This window comes from Chlamydotis macqueenii, chromosome 16 (assembly GCF_036417535.1).
Source record: "Chlamydotis macqueenii isolate bChlMac1 chromosome 16, bChlMac1.mat, whole genome shotgun sequence".
Lineage (NCBI taxonomy): Eukaryota > Metazoa > Chordata > Aves > Otidiformes > Otididae > Chlamydotis > Chlamydotis macqueenii.
Genome location: NC_141571.1, coordinates 16334758 through 16356289, shown reverse-complemented (window position 1 = coordinate 16356289; position 21532 = coordinate 16334758). Strand labels below are relative to the sequence as shown.

Below are 21532 nucleotides of genomic sequence, written 5' to 3'. Positions count from 1 at the left end.
GGTCCCGAGGGTCCCCGCAGCACAGGCAGACCCTCCCCTGCTCTGGCCCGGCGAAAGCAGCGGCTTCAGCCACGAAGTGCCTGGGGAGGAGTGCTCTGCACAGCAGGCCCGGGCCCAGCACCACCCGCAGCACGGGGATCTGGGGCGCAGAGAAATGCTTGGCCTCGCCCGCGCACCCCGCCACCCCGCCACCCTGCACCCCGGGGAGCCAGGGCTCGTTGAGAGCCTGAGCCCCCCCAGCCTGCACCCAATCCGACCCCAGCTACAGCCCTTGCAGGGGTGCTTCCAGCAGCCCCGGGGGCAGCGACCGTCAGAGACCCCCGCTGCCCAGGGCTGCGGGCAGGCCAGCAGCACTGACCCCCCCCTAGTGAGGACAGGGCGAACCCCCTCCTGCTGCCTGCTGGCCAGGAGGGTGGCAGTGACCACCCCGCATGGGGCTGACCGGGGTGCCCGTGCCGGCCGGTCTCCCTGCCTCGAGGACCGGGCAGCTCAGCCCTGTGAGCAGAACCTGCTCCTTGCCCCGACCGCCCACCCCGGCCCCTCCAGCGGCTGTCACTTCATCCCTGCGCTCCTCCAGAGCCGGAGCCCCCAGACTGCTGCCGACGGGGCTCGGCTGCAGCCCCAGAGCGCCCCTGCTCAGCCCCTGTCCCCTTCACTCGTCCAGGAGAAGCATTGGAGATGGCAGCGCCTCTGGAAGCTGCAGTGGTCAACCTGACGCTACCCTTCTACCTCTGCTTTGTGCAGATAAACGACGCGTTCTGCAGAGGAGCCGCACCGCGGGGCTCCTTGGCCACTGGTGTCACGTCTCCACCGTGAGACCATGGCAAGTAAATACTTAAAGTAACTGGCTGTCACGCGAGGGAGCAAGGCAACGGAGCGCTGAGGACACTGACCGAGGGGGAGGGCTGCTGACACTTCCCAGCATGGGTGCGTGCCTCTGGGCACCTGTGCTGCAGGAGCAGCCTGCCTTGGCTCAAAATCATGAGTAAAAGGGAATAAGGCTTTTCAAACTGCTGTTATCGCTGCTGGAGTCCCCGCTGTTCCAAGGGTTGTTACTGGAGGTCAGTGGTCTCGTCTCTGTTGCTGAAAGCATCCCTGGAGAGCTGCGGAGGAGGTGGGAGCAGGCTGAGCTGGCAGCGCGCGGGGCTGGGCTGTTCCTGCCCACCGCAGAGCCGCACCGGCACCACCGCGGCACCGCTGCTGCTGGCCGCAGAGAGCCAGCAGGATTCACAGCGCTGCCTCACCTCCCAGCTTTTAACCAATAAACCTCGCGACCCGTTTGATCTGGGCTGAGAAACACGGCCCCGCAAGGCTGCAGAATTCCAGGTCTCCAGGCAACGCTAACCCACCCCGGAGCCTTTTCCTTCGGGATGGTAACACCGGCCAGGGAGGCAGAGGGGGCTCCAGAGGCAGAGCCAGGAAATTCCCAAACCCCAGAGAAGCCGCGTCAGAGAACCACCACCGCTTTTTATGGCCCGAGCTGCCTGGGTGTAGTTAACTCCCCAACCCAGCAGCAGGGACAGGGCGGGACCAAGGGCAAGCCCAGCCCAGCCGCGCTTTGAGGGCGTGGAGCAACCCCAGGCCCCTCTGCCCAGGAAAGCTCCCAAGCGCCGAGCCCCCGAGCAGAAGCTGGGTGGTTCCGCGCTGAAGAGGCGATCACAGCCGCCTGCACGTCCTGAGAGCCACAAGTCAAACTCTTCAGCGCAGCAGCAGACAACGAACCAAGAGGGCAAGGGTCACACTGGTCATCAGGAAAAGAAATTCACCAGGAGGGCAGCGCAGCACCGACACGGTCAGATGCCAGATAATTCTGAAAAAAACCCCAGTAATTCTCTACCTTCCAGCCCGAGGCGGGGGCAGGGGGTGAGCACAGGCCCCTGGCCGACAGAGAAGGAAAGGCACGGACACGGGGCAGAGCTGTATGCTGGCTTTTAATGTTCCTAAGAACTAGGAAACAGAAATCAAAAATAGACTTTGTTCTTCTTGATAAAAGTAATAAAATGGTTAGCGGTGTTAAATTAATCCTTACAAAACAAAACCCAAGGAGGTTAAATAAAGCCCGCAGGCTCCGCATAAAAACCACAACGACTACAAAACAGCTGCAAAGACGTCTTTACACACCAAAGAAACTCCTCTTCTCTGCTCCTCCCCGCTACGGTACACAGCGTCGGCGAACACGGGACTCACACGTGGGAAAGAAACACGATGCGATGGGAGCAGCCCCGCCAGGAGCAGGGGCGCCACGGACAGAACTATTTACACTATGGACACGGAGCTGTGCTGGTGCCGGTCCAGCCGCAGGAGCCCCCGGGCTCTGCCCGTCCTTCTCCGGCCGGTGCCGGGCTGCGGCCAGCTGCTGGGGCCCCTCCAGCCACGGCGCTCGGCGCCGAGCACTTGCGCTTGCCATCCGTCCCTCCATCTGTCCCACCGTCCTTCCACCCGTGCGTGCGTCCCAGCTCCGGCTGCCCCTTCCCTCGGCACTCCGGCGCCAACAGGGCCGCCTGCTCCTCCTGCTGCGCCACGCCGGTTCCCTTGCCCTCCGGCGAGGGCCACAGCCGAGCCTCCTCTCTCCGCCGGCAGCCGGGCGCTCCGCGGCACAGCGGCGTGCAGTTCGCAGAGGAAAGCGGGCGCCGTGGAGCTGCTGAGCAAGAGTCCCCCGGGCCGGTGCTACGCAGCCAGCAGTCTCTCCACAGCCCTGGCACGCCTCCTCGGGGCCGCCGGCACCTCGCCTGCTGCCTCGCACCTCTGTGCCTTAGTTGGGGTTGGTCTCCCGGCTGCTGCTTTGCTCTCGGCCCAGCTCCCGCTCTTTGTCTGCTGTGGAGGAGGAGGAGGAGGATGAGGAGGAGGAGGATGAGGAGCTGAGGGTCCGGCCTGAATGCTTGTAGGCTGCAACGAGCTCCTGCAGCCGCTCAGGCGTGGGCTCCCACTTGGCAAAGCCCGCGGTGTTCTGCAGGAAGAGGACGGCTGTGTTGTGCACGGCCTTGTAGTACATCTCCTCCCTGCAAGGGAAGGCAACAGGCGCTCAGCACCTCCCCGGGCCCACCGGCCCAGGAGCCACACAACGGCCCCAAGAGCCACTTCCCAGCACCTGCCCCTCTCCCTGCTCTGTGTCAGCACGTGCACCGGGACACGGCTGTCCGTGCAGGGGACTCATCACGGTACGGCACCAACCGTAACCAGCTACAGAGAACTCACTGTTCAAGCGCTTGTTGCTTAAACAAGTTGTCGCTTGAACTTGTTGCTTAAGCAGCAAAGCAATGGCCAGCTTGCTCCGCTGAGGACCGAGATCCTTCCTGCCCCTCGCGTCTGCCTCCCCCCAGGTGACACTGAACTGCTGCGGCGCGTGGCTCAGCTGCAGTGGGCTCACTGGCCTGGGGGCTGGCAGAGCAGCGCAGACCGTCACCGCAGCGCCACAGGCGCCACCTGCTCACACCACACCTGCGCCCAAGGAATACACCACTCAGGAGCTTTCTGTTAGCGAAATACCTCAGCAGTCATCAAACGAACGTGAAATCCACAACACTCTCTATGCCTGTCTTAAAAATCCAGAGGGACTCTGCACTGCGTTTTTCCTCGCCTGCTCCCTGCTTCCCATTGACTTCAACCCGGGATAGGATATTTCTGCCATACGGCTTCAGAAATGCAATCCCGGAGGGAGCTGAGAAAGGGCCTACTTTTTGCAGACGTGCTGAGACCCGCTGCGGTATTCGTGGTCAAAGGCCGGCAGGATGAGCTGGTGCCGCTTGAACTTGCTCTGCTCCATGCGGGTCAGGGCTGGTGTAGGAGGGTCCCGCCACTCGGGGATGAAGACGATAAAGGAGAGAGGCTCACTGGAGTTCTCCAGCAGTTTCTAGTTCAACAAGAAAATGAACACTCTCAGGGCTGGCAGAGCAACGACACGCGTAAGGAGTTCCACTGAAAGGAAACATTCCCGTCTCTAGAGCGATGCCGCAGCAGTCGCCGTCCTCCGTCCTCTGCAGCACCGCCCTGCCGTGAGGGTGTGGGAGCAGAGGGAAGAGGACAGACTGCACAGCTCCCTTCAGAACAGCTCCAGATGTGAGCAAACGTACCTCAAAGTGAGAGACCATGGCATCCATCAGCTCCTCACAGAACGGAGGATTTGCCTCAAAAGAGCCACTTATAGGGAAGAAATCCAGGCACGGGCTGGAGAAAAAAGGCAAAGATCCCTATCAGAGAGGCTAGAATCCTAATTTTCACACCTTAAAAACCATGTGTTTCCTCAGAAAGGCAGTCACGCTCTCAGAAAGCCTGAGCGCCCAGCAGTACAGGGGCTCCTGCTTCTAACAGCAGGACTGGTCACCGGGGACACACGCCACCGGTCGTCACTGAAGGTGGCTGCTCATTCGAGCTGACTGCCCCGGGGCCCAGGCCTCCCCCCGTTCCTCAGAGCGCTGGCAGACCCACAGACTGCACGACTCCGGGGCCCAGGGCCCTCTAGCCGGACTAACGGCACGCTCCTGACGCTTTCACAGCCACTCTGTGCCCACCCCTCGTCTTCGGGCAGGCCTGAAGTACACTTCCTTCTGAGTAGACTTCACACAGCCAGCCACCGCCCCGCAGGCAGACACATCAGCCTGCCGTGAGTCATCGCACGTGCACGCACCCACGCAGAAACACAGCGAGCGCACCGGAACGTAAGACTCACCCCCTGGATCCAAAATACCCGTCTGTATCCAAGAAGGCCGAACAGTACTGTTTAAAATAGCAATTCAGGGGTGAGGCAAAGCATTCAAAACTCACTCCGAAGAGCTTGTGGAGGGCTTCAAAGACGTGCACGGGAAGTGACCCCTGCAGACCAGTTCCTTCGTACAGACCCACACCGAACATCATCTGAGGAGAGCAAACCCCGGTGAGCCGTGCCGGCACTCCTGCTCCTGCCGCTCACTTCAGTGACCACGGACCCAGGGCCACACGTCCACGCACCCACTCCTCTAGGTATGCTGGGCCCCCTCATCCTTTCTCAAATTCGTGTGGGTCCCCTGCATGTACCCAAGAATGCTCTTCAGGTATTTCACCCAACCCAGGCCCCTCAAACCAACTGTCAAGTTTCACACACATCCCCCAGGAACCCCCAGCTGGCCCTCAGAGTCGAGCGCTACTGAAGGTTTCCTTTGTGAAAGTGTTCGTTACCCTCTCCGAGGTCTCCTGACAAGGCCACAATTGCTCCCCAGACCGCAGTCCTATCTCTGCTCAGCGGGAGCAGACAACAGACCCAGTTTAAGCCCCATTTTGCACCAGGCTCCAGAGCTGCGGACCCCCCAGAGCAAAGACAGTGGGTTCAGTTCCCACTATTTCTAAGGCTTTCTGATGCACAAGAACCATGACGAGACAGTACCTGATATCGACGGAGAAGGCACCAAACCCTGGGCAGAAACTTTTCAAAGCCAGAGTCATCAATGCAACTGTACCGGTAGAGAAGCCACTGGAAGAGAAAGCCCAGCCATAAGGCACAAAAGAATCAACAAAGACAGGACGGCACACGAAATACCACGACACGGAGAGGGATGCTGATGAACAAGAGGAGCAGGTGGGGCTCTGCGTGGAGGCTTGTCAGCCCATCTGCTTTGCCGTGTGAGCGAGCCACGAGCTCTTTACCAGCATGAATGAACGTGCCGTGTCAGCAAGTGTCTCTCAGCAAGGGCTGCCCTGCTGCGAGTACCACCATTCTTGCAGCGCAGCACGTACCCAACGCACACATGCAACACCATGTAAGTACTCCCAGCCTGACCCTAGCTAAGGTGAAGGCAGCTGTCCTCCCTTCTGCTGCTATTAGGGCAGGGTCTGACAGCCCCCACCAGGTCAGCGCTCCGTCCCCCCGCAGAGTCCCTCCTCTCGGAGGACGAGGAGAAAGGAAACCTCTCACCAAGGAGCAGCTTGTGACAGGTCACGCAGGCAGCCCTTACCAGCTTGCTGAAGTAGTTGCGGCTCACTTTCACCATCTCCCCCTTGTACCGCACACATGCCACATTGTTTTCCATGTGCATTTCCACGCCGGGGAGTGGTGGGGAGGGGATGGCCAGTCTCACTGGGTAACAGTATACGAGCCTGTCCTGGACTTCAGGAGCTTCTATCTCAGCTACGGAGAAGAAAGAGAAAGGCAGCCCGTGAGAACCCAAGGATGTCTGGGCCAGATCTTCCTTCCGCCTCAAAACGCTCAGTGACAGGAACAGTGCTGAAGAGCAGACTGGTCACCCTAACACCACTGTGATGGTCCTTCATCGATCTTGCACGCAGCTACCTAGGTTCAGAGCTGATTCCCCAAATTAATTCCATCCCCGCTGCCAGAGCACAGAGAGGACCCATTTCACAGTACTTCTCCATCTCTAACAGAGCAGACCTGCAGACTGCACACAATCGTTCCGGCATCGTCAGGCACGTTCCAGATGAGCAAAACCCTTCCCTTGTCATTATCATTATTATTTCAGTTTGCCCCAAACTCATCCAAAGCACAAAAAACAGTCCCAGGCCGTCAAGCGCAGGAGGCAAAGGAATCTTCCTACCACCCTGTGGTTAACCTTCGCAGACAGCAGCTTGGCCTCGGCTTCAGCAGGAAAACAGAGAGATCATGGGAAAGATCGGTTAGGAGCAATCACGATTCAATGAGGTGGGAAGACAAGCAGCAAAACCAAGCAGACACTGGGATCCAAGGGAGCCTGAGGAGAGCTTGGTCCAGAAAAGGAAAAGGACTGCAGAACAGTGGTGACGAAAGAAGCAGGGACCATGGAAGAAGGACAAGGTGACTAGAGGCAAAAGTACAGACGTAAACTAGGAGTAAAACAAAGAAAAGATGAAGGAATGTGAATCCTCTGCTGGGAAAGGAAGAAGGGTGCACAGTGACACGCTGAGAGGCAGAGGGGTGCAGAAGGTGCTTAGAACCCAGGAACCGTGGCAAAGGAGAACACAAGGAGGAGAGAGCGCTCGGCACGAGGAAGGGCAGTGTCAGCTGTCCCCAGAATTCACAAAGAAGCAAAGCAAAGAAGCATGGTCCGGGGAAACGAACTAACACCCTGGTCAGCGCGGTCAGCTCCTAACAACCTACTTAATCCTGACAAACCATACTTTTACGGTACGGGGTACTACAGCCAGTAACGGCACCTGACGGAAAGGCACCTTGCCACGGCTTAGGCACCGCGTGACTGGACTGGCTGTTCCTGACTCTATTCAATTCAACCCCATGGACTCAGAGCAGCCCTCCCAGCAGGTAACGCTGTCTGAAGGGGACAGGCCAGAGTGCGCTGCCTTTACGTTGCAGTGCCGAAGCCCTACGGCTCTTCAGAGCTGACTGCGTACCAGATATATTGTTCTCTTTGAGGATGGCAAGATGCTTCTCCCGGATCCGCTTGACGTATTCGAGGGATATGTAGTAAATCTTACTGCAGATGCCTTCAACAGAGTCCTTTGCTGCAGCAGACACATGGGGCCCACATTGTTTGCGCAAGTGCTCCAGGCGGTCCTGCAGAATCAGAGAACCAGAGAGCTCCTTACACAACGCCTCCTGACTCCCCAGAGGTATGCAGAGTCTCCACGCCGCTGTCACTTCCATTCCACAAAGCCAAGGAAAGCAATCGCCGCCTTCTCCGGAAGGGCCTTCCTCTGGCCCCCGCACGGCCCCCATCCTTTCCTAGGCTCGCCGCGCTCGGCTGCGGGCGCAGAGGGATACTGACCATGTAGTCCTCCTTAGAGGCAGAATGGTCCCGTCGCAGCCAGCTGAAGGTGTCCTCCACATTCCACTTCACCACCTTCCTGCTGTCTGGTGAAGCACTCCTGCACAAAAAGGAGAAGCAAAATTTAACCCATGGCGGCACAGCAATATATTCCATCCTACCACAGTGGTCTTCTGCCGGTGGGGAAACACAGCTGCTGACACTTCCTCAGGGCCCTACCCTGTCACTTCCCTCCAGCCCTCTGAAAGCGCTTCCAGCCGTTTGTACGACACGGGATTGCCACGCTCTCTCCAAAACACAGCGTAGCTGCCTGCCAGCAGACAAAGCATTTATCTATCACAGAAATGGTCCATTTTTGTCTTGCGTCTTATTTCAGATCAGTCACTGCTTGGAGCTTGTGACTCTGAGAAAACTGCCCCGTTCACAAGCTTTTTATTATCCCCATGAGGCTACCTTCCTCGACTCTGTCCTGTGGCAGAACATGGCAGAAAAACCCTACACAGTGTAATAAAATACCACTATAAGCTTGTTGCTCTTTAGAAGCAGCGAGTGCTTAAGCACTCTTGTTTTTTTTTGTCAGAGACAGCAACAGAAAGCATTCCATGTCCAGTATTTCACAATTCCCACTGGTCTCTGCATACATTCAGCTTCCCAACATTAGATTTTACCGTAACGCTACCATCAAAAGACACCTCCAGCACTACTGGTTTTGTCTGTACATTCCTAACCTTGCTTTTCCTCAAAAAGACGACGACCAGCGCTGACTAAGGTGGAATGCAGCAGCCCTTTCTAAAAGCCTCCACAACCTTTTCCTCTTTTCTGAACGTGACAGCACTGCAAGAGGAACTCCTACCTGGACTCAATCAGCCGTTTCGCAGCCTCGGCATACTTGAAGAGCAGTCTCTTGGCTTCCTCACGGAACTTGATTCTGGATAACCTGAGGTAAGCAGAAATTCGCACGCATCAGTTCCACTGCTGCCATGGAGGCCAGGGCCAGCTCCCAAGCTTTACATCACCAGCACCCTACCACTTCACCAGCAAAGTGAAAAACAAAAGCACAGAACCGTGGCAGGTAAATCACCAGACTAGCCCAAGATAAAATCACCCCAGCAGGGTGCCCTGTCTTTGGACAGTACCTGATGGGAATGTCATTCATGATCTCTCTGAACATGGAAGGAGACACTACTGGCTCACAGTCACTTGGTAACAGAGGATCTGTCCCTTTATCAACCACCTTCCTCTCCAACATCCAGCGATTAAAGGACTCCCTGGGGGGGTCGATCCCTGGAGCAGCACAGAAAAAGGGTCTGATGAATACGATAAAGAGATGCCCAGAAGCTCTGATAAGGATGATCCTAACGAGTTCACAACCAACAATGTCACAGAGAGTACGGCCATCACAAACAGAGACCACAAGGACAAGACAGCCAGAAGGAAGAACCCCACAGTACTGCAGGACTGAGAAGACAAATAAGGGGAACCCAACAGAAACTTACCTTCGCGCTGCTGGCAGAGCTCACGATAATGTTGCCGCAGCTTGAGAATGAGCTGGGATCGAAGCAGCTCCACCTCGGGGTGTGGAGAAAGCACTCCAGATGGTGCTCTCTGCTTGATCACTGCATTTGTCTGAATATCCAGGTCCCAATATACTCTACGGCAGAAGCAAACGGCATCAGGACGTTCAGATAATTGGCTAACTATCACATATTACTTCTAAAGATGCTTCCTTGGGCTGTTTCTCCAGCCAGAAAATTGAACTATTGAGACTCCTTGCAAAGATAAGGCGGGGGGGTGTACGTCCCTCAGATTCTTCTTCTTTAAAGACGTCTAGAAAACCAGGTGTCCCTAACCTATCGCTGAGAAAAGAAGAGAACACAAAGGGAGACAACTCACTCAGTTGGTCGTAAAAGAGCTGCCTGCTGTTTGTCTTCAGGTGAAACACACCATGCCTTCAAAACAGAGGTTCCTGGAATACTGGGAGAGCTGGGGACTGGCTGAGCAGCGGGGTTCCCTGGGACGTCCGCCTGCGCATGTAAAAGATGAATTACTGTCCCTCAGAGAAAGGGCAGGGGAAGCAGCCCAGCACACCAACAATCCGTGCACCACTCAGGACACCCCCGTGCGCTGCCAGAGCACACGCAGGAGAGAAACCACAACGTGGCAGGACCCCGATTCTGCTGCCACTCCCCTATGTTCTGACTGCCAGCTGTGGGCTGACCTTGCACACAGTTCAAAAAAAACAGGCCCAAGCTCCAGACCTGCCAGGTTTCAGTTTGAACAACATCCTTAAGCCCATCTGCTGCACAGCACCAGACCCACCTTGGGCTTTTTCACACTGTTGCCGCTCGGTGGAACCTCCTCAGAGAATCTCCTCTTCCTTTGCTTGCTCTCCACAGAGGTATCTATCACCGCACCTTCCAGTGGCATCGGAGCCGCATTCAACCCCAGAGGGTCTGACTGTGAGCGTCCGAACAACAGCACACGTTAGTTCATCAGCTGCCACTGCACAGTCCCAAACGAAGGCAATAAACCTCTTAACTTCCCATTTCACTGCCCCAGGCTCCCACGTGAACAGAAATAAGGACACCAATACTCACACCTGCAGAAAGCTAAAATTTCTCTTGTATTGTGTCTGTACACTTTTTTTTTTTAAGACTTAGATGAGAAAAATGCAACACGACTCCCCCAGACTGAGTGTTCTTTGAGTAGCGCACTGCACCTGGAACAGCACTACCTGAGTGTGCACCTCAGGGAGGAACGCTTCATCAGAACCACGCCAGACACTGGACTCAGCGAGGAGTTCTGAAGGCAGAGAAGACGCTCCCACACGCGCAACCTCAAGTCCATGAGACCGTGGCACCTGCCCCTGCAGCCTACCCCAGTGTTGGCACAGCCCCTCGAGATGAGCGCTTACTTACAATGACATCGTGCTGTCCCAGAACCGGCATTTCCCACAGAGACTGGTTAGTGAAGCGATTGAAGTAGTAAGGGCGATTCTCCCGCTTGCTCCAGCACTTCTCCCAGCCAGCCTGCACCAGCTCATCTGAGAAGACAGTGAGAGAGTCAGGGGAGGAGCAGCCCCAAACAGCCCTGCCCTTCAGGTCCCCACTACTGCCACAGCACGCTCAGAAACGCACACCGCGCCTACCCTCCCTCGGCAGCCTCGCTTCACCTTCTCTCCCCTGCTACCAGCGCCCTGCAGAACTCCGTGCTGAACCTTCCCAAAGGCAGAGTCCGTACCTGGCAGGTCCTGTACCAGTCGCATAGGTTTGGGGGAGCTGGGCTGGTTCTGGTTGGAGGTGCCAGGTGAGTGACTCATGAGAGATGCTTCCTCCGCAGGGCTTCCGTGATTCTCATTGGCCATTTCTCAGCAACCGCACTAGGAGTAAATGCACATAACATCCGTGTTACAGTAGGAAAGAGCCCAGATCCCTTGGCCCACTCTGCAGCACCAGAAGTTCATTCTGACAATGAAACAGGGTCTGAACCAGTACGTTCCATCCAGCGCGCAAGTCCTGAAAAACACCTGTCACCCCAGGTACAACCAGCTCTGGGGGACGCTGAGCTTTAAATGGTGTCGGCCAGGGAGCTCTTAAGGCCAGCCCTCAAAATACTCCCTTTTCAGCCAGACCCCTCCTCAGAGTGCAGTGCTTGGTCCCACACGTGGGACTGGGAGCATAAAAACCAAAATACGCTCCTGTGGACACAGACCACCTTCAGCCACGCTAATGCTGCTAGCCATGTCTGAGCTGTTACCCTCAGAAGCAGTTTAAACCAACACCAACATGCACAGAACTGCACATAATTTAAACAAAAGGCTTCTATTAAAAAACTTCTGCTATATAAAATAGCCCTAGTGCTTCACTAATAACAACTTCCGTGGTGCACAGAACCGCAGGCCAGGAGTCAGGAACTCCTGAGTTATTTTCCTCCGTAAGGCCTCAGCCAGGCTGTTTCAGCCTTTGGTACTTTCTCATCTGCATAACGACGGTTACACAAAAAAAGGTCTGTTGAAACAATAAAACTCCTCTCAATCATAATTTAACGTTGCCAGCTGGAGAGAAAGAGCCAGGCTTTTCCCCTCTTAGTCACCACTCTTCCCTCTGGGGAAGTTTCTGAAACAGCACTGCAGATTGCTCCTCTCTGGCAGCCCTGGGTGCAATGAGCCGGGGGAACACGGCGTTTTACACCATCGCCTCAGCCACTCCACTCTAGCCAGGTCCTGGCGACACGCTACACAACACCGAAGTCAGGCCCACGGGGCACGCTCTGGCTTACAGAAGTGAGATTTTTAACGGAGCACCGCAGCAGCCCCAGCAGTAGGCTCCCTGTTATCTCATCTCTTGAGTAAAAACTCTGATGTGGTTTGCACGCTAAGTTATTTTGGATTTATTCACTCTTGCTCCCCTTCTTGCCTATAACAACTCTGCTAGCTGTTTCAGAAGGGCAGAACGCGAGGGGCCAACAACAACCCAAGAATTAGCGGGCGCTAGCTAAGCTGTCTACGGGACCGGCTGTGGAATCAGCGTGACGCAGGCCAGGGCTGAGAACACTTGGTCCTTCCAGCACCTCAGAAGATGTTTCCAGCCGGGGCAAACAAGGAAAGGTGCGTGACACTGCAGAAACCTGGGGTTTGGTCTCTGCTCAGAACTAGGCAGATAACAATAACCAAGCCCACGGGCGAAAGCGCCTGCCGTAGAGCATACTGCAGCAATCAGGGACATTTAATCACCTCAGCAGGCGAGCATTGTGCAATATTTGTTTACTCACACTTCCTCCTGAACTCCAGCCCGCCGTGCTCTCTGCAGACACTCCACCCCAGCCAGCTGCCAAGGTGGCAGGGTTAGCCCAGCCCTCTCCAGGAGACCCAGCAGCAGCTCGGCCTCGCATCGGGCCGTCAGTGCAAGGAAGCACAGCCGAGCCCCGGGGCTTTAGGGCTGCAAGGCACGAGCCCCACCAGGCAGCACTGCAGGTGCAGTCGCTTTTGAAGGGTTTGTTTAGAGCCCTTCCTCCTTAAACTGAAAATCTATTTGCACACGCTGATGCGTCCTGCGCGTTACGCAGGCAGCACATTACGACGGGCTGGTACGTACTGGCGGGACCAGACCTCCCAAAGCGAGCCATGTGTTTCAGAAGTGACAGCGCTCGGTACCAACACCTTCCTAGCCCAGAGAGCACACACCAGCTGCAGCGACTTGCTGGTGTTTTTCACCACCAATCGCTCAAAACAGCTGTCAGATGGGGTTTTGCCTTCTCCCATTTATGGATAAACCAGGACGGTGGAAGTAGACAAGAAGCTCTATCCCTTGACCAGTACTGGTGAGTATTAAGTCCGAGGTCTGGGAAAAGGAAAAAGTAAACTAAGAGAAGTCCTGACAGGAGCAACTCTACTTTTATGTAACTAGTATTGGGACTTGGACAGTGAAAGGGATCCAGAGCGTTTTATGGTGATTACGGCATTGTTTTTATACACCACAGCAATGCATACAGTACTTCACAGACACAGTAGAACGCCGTCCCTGCCCAGAGAGCTTACAACCTAGGAGCAGCGGCACAACCAGAGAGACCACAGCAAGGCGGAAGAGACAAAGTAAAGAAGTACAGCAAACAGGATCGTTGTTTGTTTCCATTTCACCAAGGCAGGATTTTACACCAGACAACAGCAAATGCAGACAAAGGAGAGCAGCGACAGCCCCCTGGGACACAGCAAGGTTCTCCCTCCTCCCAGAGCCACGGCTGCTTCAGGAGGCTGGAAGCCAGGCCACTGCTTCCCTGCACAGTGCTTCTCCCTCTCCTGAGAGCCAGCCCTCGCGCCCGGCTAGGCAGGACAGGGGCTGAGCAGAGAACAGAGCTCCCGAGGCGGCACACACACGTGCGGCAAGCGCGCTGGGGACTATGGGGCCGCGTCTGCCGAGCGAAAGCATGCTGCCGGGCAGCGCGGAGGCAGCTCCCGGGGCTGCCCTCCCGGAGGCGGTGACGGGACGGAGCTCCTCGGCGCGGCGGGCCGGGACCGGCGGGCAGCTACGGGCGCCGGGGCCCAGCGAGTGCGGAGCGGAGGCGGCGGCGGCGACAACTCTGCAGGCTGGACGGGAGGACTCCGGGGGCACGGCCTAAGCGGGGCGGAGGCCGGGCGGCCCCGCGCCCGGGCAGGCGAGTACTTACGGTGGCGGGCTGCCTGGCGGGACGCGTGGCCGTCGCTCCGTGCTCGCCGCTGGCGCGCCGGGGCCGCATCCTCATAGCGGGGCGTCCCGCGCCTGGCCCGCGGGGGCCGCTGCGGAGACAGGAGGCCGTTACGGCGCGCCGCGGGGGAGGAGCCGCCGGAGCGCGCGCAGGCGCGGCGGCGGGAGCGCGGAGCGCGGCGCCCGGCGCAGCCCGGGCGGGCACGGCGGCGGCGGCCGCGCTCTAAGATGGCGGCCGCGGGCCTGCGCCGCCTCCCCTCCGCCGCCCGCCCGCCGCCGCCCGCCCCCTCCTCCTCCTTCAGGGCAGGCCCCGGCCGTGCGGCAGCGCCGCTTACCTGGGCGTGAGGTCGGGGGCTGTAGGCACCGGGCACCGCTGCGTCTACCGCCGCCGCCCCACCTCCGCCTCGCCCGCCCCACCGCCGCCATCTTGCGCCGGGACCGCGGGCGGGCGGTGCGCAGGCGCGGGGCCGCCCCGCCCTCGGCACTGCGCAGGCGCCGCCGCCCGGCCACCGCTCGGCGCATGCGCACTCCTCTCGCTCCCCGGCCCGCCAGCAAGGCGCCTGTGCGGTGCCCGGCCCGCGCTTTGGCGGTCGCGATGGGCGCGTGCGCGGAGGGCGGGCGGCGACCCCCTCCCCGCCCGCCCCGGCGCCATCTTTGTTGCGGCGCGGCGCGGCCCGCCCCGTTGTGGGCACGGCCCTAGCGCTGGCCCCGGGCGTGCCCCGCCGCCGCCGCTATTTCGGGCCGCGCAGGCTGTCATTGCGGGCCGCGGTGGCCGCTGCGGAGCTGCCCTGCCCGCCCGCCGCGGGCGGTTCCCGTCGCAGGCAGGGCGAGGCCGAGAGCGGCCGCCACCAAAGGGCCTTTGAAGCGCGGCGGCGCCGGGGCGGGGCGGGCGGCCGGGCCCAGCGCATTGATGTGCCGGCGGCAGCGGCCCAGCGGGTGCCCGCAGCTGGGCTTCCGCCGCCCGGCGGGGCCAGCGGCCGCTCCCTGCCGACGCCTCAGCCCCGGGCGCGGCTCGTGCCCGCCTGCCTGCTGACGGGAGCCCCTCCGGGAGCGCCCGCTGGCACGCTCCCGCCCGCCACCCGTGTAGATGTTGATGTGCCCCGCAAGTCCCGGTCTGCGGCGCCGTGTGACCGGGCCGTTGTGCGGGCGGGGGCCTGCCCCGCACCCGCTTGCAGTGCCTTGCCCTTCGCCGGCCCCTGGGGTCGCTCCCCTGCCCCGACACCGGCAGCTGCTGCTGCAGGAGCCACGGCCTGGCTGCGCTCCCCGCCGTGCCTGGCACTCCCACCGGGCCCAGCTCGCCGGTTCCTCTGTGCCCAGTGGCTGCGCCCTCCCAGAGCCCCGGGCTGTGCGCTGCATGCTCGGCGGGGCAGATGTGTCCCTGCCACCTCTGGCACGGAGCCCAGACCCTGCGAGGGAGCGTGCTGCTCGCAGCTCCGTGGGAGCAGCCTGCGTCCAGCGCAAGACAGGGACACGGCCGTTAGCACGCCCTGCCCCTGCCAGGCTGGGCTGGTTTCCGGAGGGGGCTGCAGGACCCTCTGCTATCCCCTCGCGGCCGGTGGGGATGGGCTGCGAGGGGAGCCCCCGGAAGCACCCACCCAGCACCACGGCCGTCCCGCACGCAGGGGCACAGCTGCTGCTCTCCTGCCACAGGCCCGCGGACTGGGCTCGCTGGGCAGACGACGGCTGGCGCTGGGTCACGGCCCCCGGGGGGACAGGCAGGGGCAGCCGGGGGGCTGTCACCCCCAGCCGCGGGGCCCTTTCCTGCCCTTTGCCTCTGGAGCGACCCCGCCGCCCAACCCTCCGAGGGGCTCTCCGCCTGCCCGGGCAGCGGCCCGACCTGCTGGCTGTCCCGGGAGCGCTGCCCTCTGCTCTGAGAGCGCCGGGGTCAGTTGAACGAGTTCGTGCTGGCAAAGCAGTTCTGGAGGGATAAGTGCTGCGTAAGCACCGAGCCTCCCCGCGCGGCTCACGAGCCCCACGCAGCCCGGCTCTGCTGCCCTGCAGCGCAGATAACCGCCCGCAGGCAAAGCACTGGCTCGGACCGGCCCCCGGTCGCACGGCCGGGGGGGAGAGGGGACTGCGGGGGGCAGCACCAAGCTCGTGGCGGCTCCAGCGGCCGCAGGGGTCAGGGCACAGGGGCAGCCCCTCAGCAGCTCGCCCTCGGGGCCTGGGGAGGAAGCCCTGGCTTGGGAGCTGACCGTCCTCCGTGGCCGGTGCCGGCAGGGATGGGACGGAGCACGATGGCGGTGTCGGTGCTGCTGCGGCCACCCGGGCGGTGCCCCTCGCGGTGCTGCGAGCCGCGGGGCCTGCTGGGCTGCCGGTGGCAAGCTGGGCCAGTCCGGGCGGAGAGGCGCATTCTGCAGCCCCCGGGCCGCCTGCTTCCGGCCAGGGCCTGGGCAGCGGCTGGCCGGGCAGCGCTGGGGAGCTGGCAGCCTCAACGCCTGCTCCGCCTGCGGCGCAGCTCCCAGACGGGCACAGACCAGCCTCCGCCAGCACCCCCGGCCCGGGGCCTGCGCTGGGCTCCAGCCACGCAGCGCCGGAGCTGGCAGAGCGTGGCCAGAGGGGCTTGGCACCAGCTGAGGCTTTGTAACGCCGACTGGGGGGCTGCCCCGACACGGCGAGCCCCCCGGGCGCTGTTTGCGGGTGCGCCGCTTGCAGGGCTGAGCGCAGCCGCGGTGCTGGGGAGGCCCCGGGCCCCGGTGCGTGGCTGCGTGGGGAGCTGGGTTTGCGGTAGGGGAGGACGGCTGCCTGCTCGGCCAGGAGCCTGGGCGCCTGAGCAAGCCGCCGCGTTTCTGCCTGTGCTGGCAGGCAGCTGGGGCTCGGCGCTGGAGACCTGCATCCTCCCCGTCCCGCTGTCTCCTCCCAGCTGTGGGCTCGCAAGGAGTGGCAGCTGGTGGGATATATAAAGGCAGGGGAACCTCAGCCAGCTCAAAAGAAACTCCTGGAGCTACTGGTGTTCTCCCTCCCTCCCTTCACGTGATTCAGCTTCCCCACACCAGGGGAGCCAGGGACGGGCCTCGCTGTAAGTACCGGACTGAGCCGGCGTTGTGTCGGCAAAGCCCGGGTCTGCGCGCAGCCCCGGGGAGGGATGGCGGCTCTGGGCCCCGGGCAGGAGCGTCGCCCGTCCGCTCCCTTGCCGAGCGCTGCGGGACAGTGCTGCGGGGGGAGCCCTGGGCCGTTAGGCAACCGCTCTCCTGTGGCTGCTGGACGGGCAGGGCCAGCTCGCACCTCGGTGCAGCGCGTGGGCAGGCGGCACATCCCCGTGGGGGGCCCTGGGGCTGGGGGCTGTGGGGCAGCCCCACAGGAGAACGCGCTCTTCAGGGTGCTGGGGTTCCCCGCTGCAGCAGTGCACGCTGCGCTCGCACCTCGCCGGGCAGTTTTGGGAGCTTCGGGGCAGGGTGGGATGCTGCTGGGGCTGGCAGGAGCCGACGGGAGCGAGCGTTCCCAGGGGACGTGGGACCCTGCGGGTGCCACAGGGTCTGTGCTGGGGCCTTACACGCAGCGCCCTAGGGTGGGGGCTGTGCCACTGGTGGGCTGCTGGTCTGTGGGGGTTCTGGCAACAGGGACCTGGGCAGCACTGGGGGGTTTTGTGGGGAGCAGCGGGGTGTTCCTCAGGGCCATCTCCTTTCCGGGCTGCCCCGGGGCTGTGAGCAGGTTGAGCAGCAGCTGTCTCCCTCCCAGGGTGGCCAGGTGTCCCCGTGTCCCTCCAGGCCAGCCTGCGCTGACCCTGCTCTCTGCCTCCAGGTGCGGGATGGCTGCTGGCGGCTGCCTCCTCCTCCTCCTCCTGCCCTGGCTGGTCACGGCCTCGCACAGCCCGCCCGGCTGCAAGATCCGGATTACCTCCAAGGGGCTGGACTTGGGTAAGGCGCCGGTGGGGACCCTGATCCCAGGGCCTGGGTAAGAGGCAGGCTGGGATGCTGCTCCTGGGGTCCGCACCTGGGTGAGGCTCTGCCTGCACGCGGGGTGGCTGGAGAGGAGCCGGGGTCTGGCTTTGGGGCGATGCTGCTGGGAGGGCGGCAGAGCCTGGCGGCGGCCAGCGCAGCCTTGATTTGCTTTGCAGTGAAGCAGGAGGGGCTGCGCTTCGTGGAGCAGGAGCTGCAGAACATCACGGTCTCGGACCTGCACGGGAAGGAGGGGCAGTTCCACTACAACATCAGCCAGTGAGTGCTGCCCGCTCCCTGCGCACACGGCTCCCAGCATCTGTCTGTCCGTCTGACCAGCTGCGTCCCCTCCCTGCAGGGTCAAGGTGACGGACCTGCAGCTGGCATTTTCCGACCTGCACTTCCAGCCCCAGCAGCACCTTGCCTTCAACATCAACAATGCCTCCATCAGCCTGCGCTTCCGGAGACAGCTGCTCTACTGGTTCTTGTGAGCTGCCGCCCCCACCGCTGGGCCACAGCCGCTGCTTGGCCGTGCCCGCTGGGTGCCACGGCTGCCTTGCTGCCCTGCAGCTGGTAGGAGCTGCGTGCTCCTCTCATCTTTCTCCTTGCCTCCAGCTACGACATTGGGTCCATCAATGCCTCTGCAGATGGCGTCCACATCCACACCGTGCTGCAGCTGACCAAGGACAAAGCTGGGCGCCTGAAGATCTCTAACATGACCTGCAACGCCTTCATTGCCAGAATGCACGCGGGCTTCTCTGGCACACTCAGGTACACCCGACCCCAGCGCAGCAGCCCGCTCCCTCTGCTGGGCCAGTTTCGCCTGTGCCCAGCTCCCCAGCGCCCCGTCCTGCACCTGCGGGACTCCCCCAGCCCAGGCCGCGCGCTCGCATGGGGATGGAGCCGCAGGGGAAGGCAGGCAGCCGCAGAGCTGCTGTTGTGTCCTGCAGGAAGGTCTACGAGTTCCTGAGCACCTTCATCATCACAGGGATGCGCTACCTCCTCAGCCAGCAGGTATGGCCGAGCGCGAGCAGGCGCTGGAGCCTGGCCTGACCCTGCCCCGCAGCGGGAGCGGTGACCCCAGGCAGGCTGGAGGAGGGTCCAGGTCCTCGTCCAGACCTGGGAGCAATTCCCCTCTTAGCCCAGCCCCTTGCCTTTCAGATCTGCCCGTCCCTGGAGCACGCCAGCCTGGTGCTGCTGAACTCCGTGCTGGACACGGTGCCGGGTGAGGGTTGCCTGGGGGAAGGGACCGGACCCCGCTCACTGTGGGGAGGACAGCTGGGCATTGGGCTGCTGGGTGGTCCACAGGCTTGCTCACAACAGCACATCTTCCCTGGCAGTGAGGAACGATGTGGATGAGCACGTCGGGATTGACTACTCCCTCCTGCGGGATCCGGTTGTCTCCACGGACACCCTGGACCTGGACTTCAAGGTGAACACTGGATCCTGCCCTGCCAGCCCTCCCACGTCCCTGTGGGAGCAGCTGTGCCAGCCTGCACCCTGGGCACCACGGAGCAGGCAGGGTGGGCTGCGCTACGGCTGCAGAAACATCTCCTGTTCTTGGCCCAGGGCATGTTCTTCTACCGTGCGAGTGAGAACCAGGAGCTGGAGAACCACGCGGTGGAGCCGGTGATCAAGGAGACCGAGCGCATGGTCTACGTCGCCTTCTCCGAGTATTTCTTTGACTCGGCCATGCAGGCGTACTTCCAGGCGGGCGTGCTGGCCATAGAGCTCCAGGGGGAGAAGGTGGGCAGCGCCGGGACACCCAGCTGTGCGCTGGCAGCTCTCTGCGGGCAGGGGGCTGCTGCCAGGCGGGAGGGAGGGCTGGGCTGTGCCCGCAGAGCAGAAGAGGGAGCAGCTCTGCTGGGATCGACAGCAGCTGCCTGCTTACCCTCCAGCGGTTTGTCCTCCCTGCAGGTGCCCAAGGACCTGGAGGTTTTGCTGAGAGCCACCTTCTTTGGGACCATCTTCATGCTGGTGAGAGGAGCACCCGGCCAGGGTGGGAGGCACGGGGGAGCCCCGGGGGCAGAGCACAGCCCTGCCCAGCCCGTCCTGGGCCAGCTCCGTGCCTCCAGTCACCTTGTCCTCCCCAGAGCCCCGCCGTGGACGCGCCCCTGCGGCTGGTGCTGCAGGCGTCGGCTCCCCCCCGCTGCGTCATCAAACCCTCGGGCACCTCCGTCTCCGTCTCTGCCTTCCTCAACATCTCGCTGGTGCCCCCCGGCCGCCCCGCCGTCCAGCTCTCCAGCATGGCCATGGTGAGAGTTGGGGCTGTCTGGGAGAGGTGCAGCCAGCCCAGCGCACACGGGAGGAGCTTCTCCCACCCCGCCTGGGAAGGCTCTGGTGTCCCAGAGCAGAGGGGCAGCTGGGCCTGGGGAGCAAGAGGAGCAGCCAGCCTGGGCAGCTGCCTGCCTGCGCTGTGTGCAGCAGGGCTGCAGTTCAGCCTTCTCTCTCCCTAGGAAACAAAACTGAGCGCCAAGGTGTTTCTGCAAGGGAAGGCGCTGCGCGTGCAGCTGGACCTGCGACGGTACAGCCCGTGCTGGGGTCCCGTGGAGGATGTGGGGACGGTCCCCTTGGCGCCCCGCTCACGGCCGCTTTCTCCCCTGCAGGTTTCGCATCTACTCCAAGCAGTCTGCGCTGGAGTCGCTAGCGGTGAGCAGACCCGCGCAGGACGCCCCTTCTAGCCCACCCAGCGCTGGGCGCAGGCACGCCCTGCCCCGGCAGGTCTGCGCGCTGCCGGGGCGCTCACCGCCCTCCTCTCTCCCCAGCTGTTCTCGCTGCAGGCCCCACTGAAGACCCTGCTGCAGCTGACCATCATGCCCATCATTAACGGTAGGGACCACCGCAGCCCGCACGCAGCCTGGCCTGGGGCAGGGGCACAGCGGGACTCAGTGCCTAAAGGTGGCCTCTAAGAAAGATGGGGACAAATGTTTTAGCAGAGCCTGTTGTGACAGGACAAGGGGTCATCGTTTTAAACTAAAAGAGGGCAGATTCAGACTGGACATAAGGAATTATTTTTTTTTTACGCTGAGGGTGGTGGAGCACTGTCCCAGGTTGCCCAGAGAGGCGGTGGATGCCCCGTCCCTGGGAACATTCCAGGCCAGGTTGGACGGGGCTCTGAGCAACCTGATCTGGTTGGAGCTGTCCCTGCTCCTGGCAGTGGGGTTGGACTGGGTGGGCTTTGAAGGTCCCTTCCCCCCCAAACCCTTCTGTGATTCTGAAATTCACTGCATCTCTCCCTCGCTGCAGAGAGGACTAAAAAGGGGGTGCAGATCCCGCTGCCAGAAGGCATGGATTTCACCAAGGAGGTGGTCACCAACCACGCGGTACGTGGTGGCGCGGGGACAGCCCAGGCATGGGGACCGTGTCCTGCTGGGGCAGGGCGCGGTGACACCCAGCCTCGCACTTATCCTCTTCCCCTTCACAGGGATTCCTCACGGTGGGAGCTGATCTCCACTTCTCCAAGGGGCTGCGGGAGGTGATTGAGAAATACCGCTCAGCCCCCACCGCCCCCACCTACCCCAGCTCACGGCCCACAGAGCCCAGCGTGGACCCCCGCCAGCTCTAGCACTTCTCCCCGCTCGCTCCTTCACCCCGGACTGAGGGCAGATCCTGGGCTGGACCCGTAGACTGTAGGTAGGAAGCAGCTTCCCCAGTACCACTGGCGTGTCCTGCTGGGCGCCTGTGCCCTGGGGGGTAGCAGCAAGGCAGAGGCGGCTGCTCTGGGAACCCCTGCTGCACCCCTTCTTACACCAATAAACCACTCGACTCCAACACGCACAGCCTCGTTGCT

General features: G+C 61.4%; 2 protein-coding genes across 3 annotated transcripts; one reads left to right on the top strand and one right to left on the bottom strand.

Moving 5' to 3' along the window:
- Window positions 1-1912: 1912 nt before the first annotated feature.
- PCIF1 (phosphorylated CTD interacting factor 1) lies at window positions 1913-14330 on the bottom strand. Of its 2 annotated transcripts, XM_086760543.1 has the most exons (17): window positions 14200-14330; window positions 13848-13956; window positions 10926-11064; window positions 10604-10728; window positions 10005-10142; window positions 9579-9709; window positions 9182-9336; window positions 8822-8969; window positions 8539-8622; window positions 7686-7785; window positions 7312-7474; window positions 5925-6097; window positions 5357-5443; window positions 4667-4851; window positions 4071-4164; window positions 3675-3850; window positions 1913-2999 (listed from the first exon to the last, which is right to left on the bottom strand). In XM_086760543.1, the coding sequence occupies exons 3-17, from the start codon at window positions 11047-11049 to the stop codon at window positions 2753-2755; spliced, it is 2130 nt and encodes a 709-aa protein (XP_086616669.1). In that variant the 5' UTR covers window positions 11050-11064; window positions 13848-13956; window positions 14200-14330; the 3' UTR covers window positions 1913-2752. The 2 variants fall into 2 exon arrangements, with proteins under 2 accessions (XP_086616669.1, XP_086616670.1); XM_086760544.1 differs by lacking the exon at window positions 13848-13956 and having other exon boundaries at window positions 14200-14292.
- A 2431-nt stretch (window positions 14331-16761) lies between these two features.
- PLTP (phospholipid transfer protein) lies at window positions 16762-21513 on the top strand. The gene is made up of 16 exons (XM_086760643.1): window positions 16762-16883; window positions 17606-17721; window positions 17922-18021; window positions 18101-18229; window positions 18358-18513; window positions 18693-18756; window positions 18904-18967; window positions 19083-19174; window positions 19312-19488; window positions 19660-19719; window positions 19836-19997; window positions 20199-20266; window positions 20349-20391; window positions 20508-20571; window positions 20989-21065; window positions 21167-21513. The coding sequence occupies exons 2-16, from the start codon at window positions 17613-17615 to the stop codon at window positions 21305-21307; spliced, it is 1506 nt and encodes a 501-aa protein (XP_086616769.1). The 5' UTR covers window positions 16762-16883; window positions 17606-17612; the 3' UTR covers window positions 21308-21513.
- Window positions 21514-21532: the final 19 nt, after the last annotated feature.